General features: G+C 49.9%; 1 protein-coding gene across 1 annotated transcript in view; it reads right to left on the reverse strand.

Annotated features, from left to right (window-relative positions):
- The window catches only part of SOX4 (SRY-box 4), a 1,716-nt gene extending 1,064 nt beyond the window's left edge, over positions 1-652 (reverse strand). The window contains exon 1 of the mRNA XM_018555681.1: positions 35-652. Within this exon, the coding sequence (XP_018411183.1) occupies positions 35-599 (565 nt within the window). The 5' untranslated portion in view covers positions 600-652. The remainder of the gene's footprint in view (positions 1-34) is intronic.
- Between the last annotated feature and the right edge of the window lie 1,184 nt (positions 653-1,836).

Consider the following 1,836-nt stretch of genomic DNA (forward strand, 5'->3'; position numbering starts at 1 on the left):
TTGTACAGCGAGTGGTGGTCGAGGATACACGGCTGCTCCGGCAAGGCTTTGGCCCCCACCAGCAGCTTGCCGTGCGGCTTGCTGCACAGCTTGGCCCCGCTGCTCTTCTTCACCGCGGGCTTGGACGAGCTGCTGCTACTGCTGCTCCCCCCGGGGCTCCCGCAGCCTTTCTCCCCGGGCTTGGAGCCGCCAGACTTGACCTTTTTCCGCGGTCGGTACTTGTAGTCCGGGTAGTCGGCCATGTGCTTGAGTCTCAGCCGCTCGGCCTCCCTGATGAACGGGATCTTGTCGCTGTCCTTCAGCTGCTTCCAGCGCTTGCCCAGCCGTTTGGAGATCTCGGCGTTGTGCATGTCCGGGGACTGCTCCATGATCTTCCTGCGCTCGATCTGGGACCACACCATGAAGGCGTTCATCGGCCTCTTGATGTGCCCGCTTGGTGTCTTGCACCAGCTCGGGTCGTTGGCTTTGCCCCCGGTGGAAGCGGTGGAGCCCGGGGTCGGGGAGGAAGCCATGTCCAGCTCGATGCCGGTGCCGGACTCCGAGCTCTCTCCGGCCAGCAGTGCCTCGCTGTTGTCGGAGTTGCCGGTCTGCTGGACCATGGTGCTGCGAGCTGTGTCCCGGAGCGGTGCGGGAGCTGGGGCATCCAATGCAGCGTGCTCAGCCGGGCTCAGGCGATAGAGCCACGTTTGGTCTTGTGCTGGCCTCTTCGGCAGAACTCGGGCTCACGTTACTGGCACATCCAGCCGCTGGCAGACATCATCGCTCTGTCTTTATTACTTGTCACAGTTTATTAGGACTGGCTCCAGGGGGTGCATGAGCACAATACAGACAGTCCCGGGAAGGATGTATGTGTGTCTAGTCCTGAGAGTGAGTGCTTCCACACACAGATATATGGTGTATACGGGATGTATGTGTATAGACTGAAGCGCCTCACACAGCTATGAGCTGGGCTCTATTCCGCCTCGCGTCCCTTTATCCCTTCCCCGAGCACCTCTCCGCCAATCCCAGACTGTTTCCAACGCTTCCTCGTGCCAAGCTCCGCCCAGCCGCTCTCCATTGGCTGGGAACGCGATGCAATAATAATCACCGCGTGCAATGAGAAGCTCCAGAGCTGACCTCATTCCGATTCACACACAGCAAACTTTCCTGCGAGGCCGGGGGAGAGAGAGCCCTGTGTGTATGTCATGTGTATGTATAGATCTACATGTGTGTGATATGCATGTATATAGATCTGTATATGTAATATGCATGTATACATAAATGTACACATGTATGTGTATACATCAACATGTGTATGTATATATATCTGTGTATGTAAAATGCATGTATACATACATCTGCATGTGTGTGATATGTATTATGTGTGTATATATATATAGAGAGAGATGTGTGTGTGTGTAATATGCATGTATGTATAGATCTACATGTGTGTGATATGTATGTATATAGATCTGTGTAAAATGCATGTGTGGAGAGAGAGAGATCTGTGTATGTATGGATTTACATGTGCGTGTGTATGTAGATATGTGTATGCATAGATCTACATGTGTGTGTAATATGTGTTTATACATAGATCTACATGTGTGTAATGTGCATGTATAGATTTACATTTATACATATATATCACATACATGCACAGGTGTGTGGTATGTATAGATCTACATGTTTGTTTGTAATGTGTATGTATAGATCGAAGTGTGTGTAATATGTATGTAGATCTGTGTGTATGTAAATATAGATCTGAATATATGTGTGTGTGTGTAGTATGTATGTATAGATGTGTATGCATCAATCGAGAGATATCTGTGTGTAATACGTATGTTGATGTATCTATTT

This window comes from Nanorana parkeri, unplaced genomic scaffold (genome assembly GCF_000935625.1).
Source record: "Nanorana parkeri isolate BGI_ZX_2015 unplaced genomic scaffold, ASM93562v1 scaffold208, whole genome shotgun sequence".
NCBI lineage: Eukaryota > Metazoa > Chordata > Amphibia > Anura > Dicroglossidae > Nanorana > Nanorana parkeri.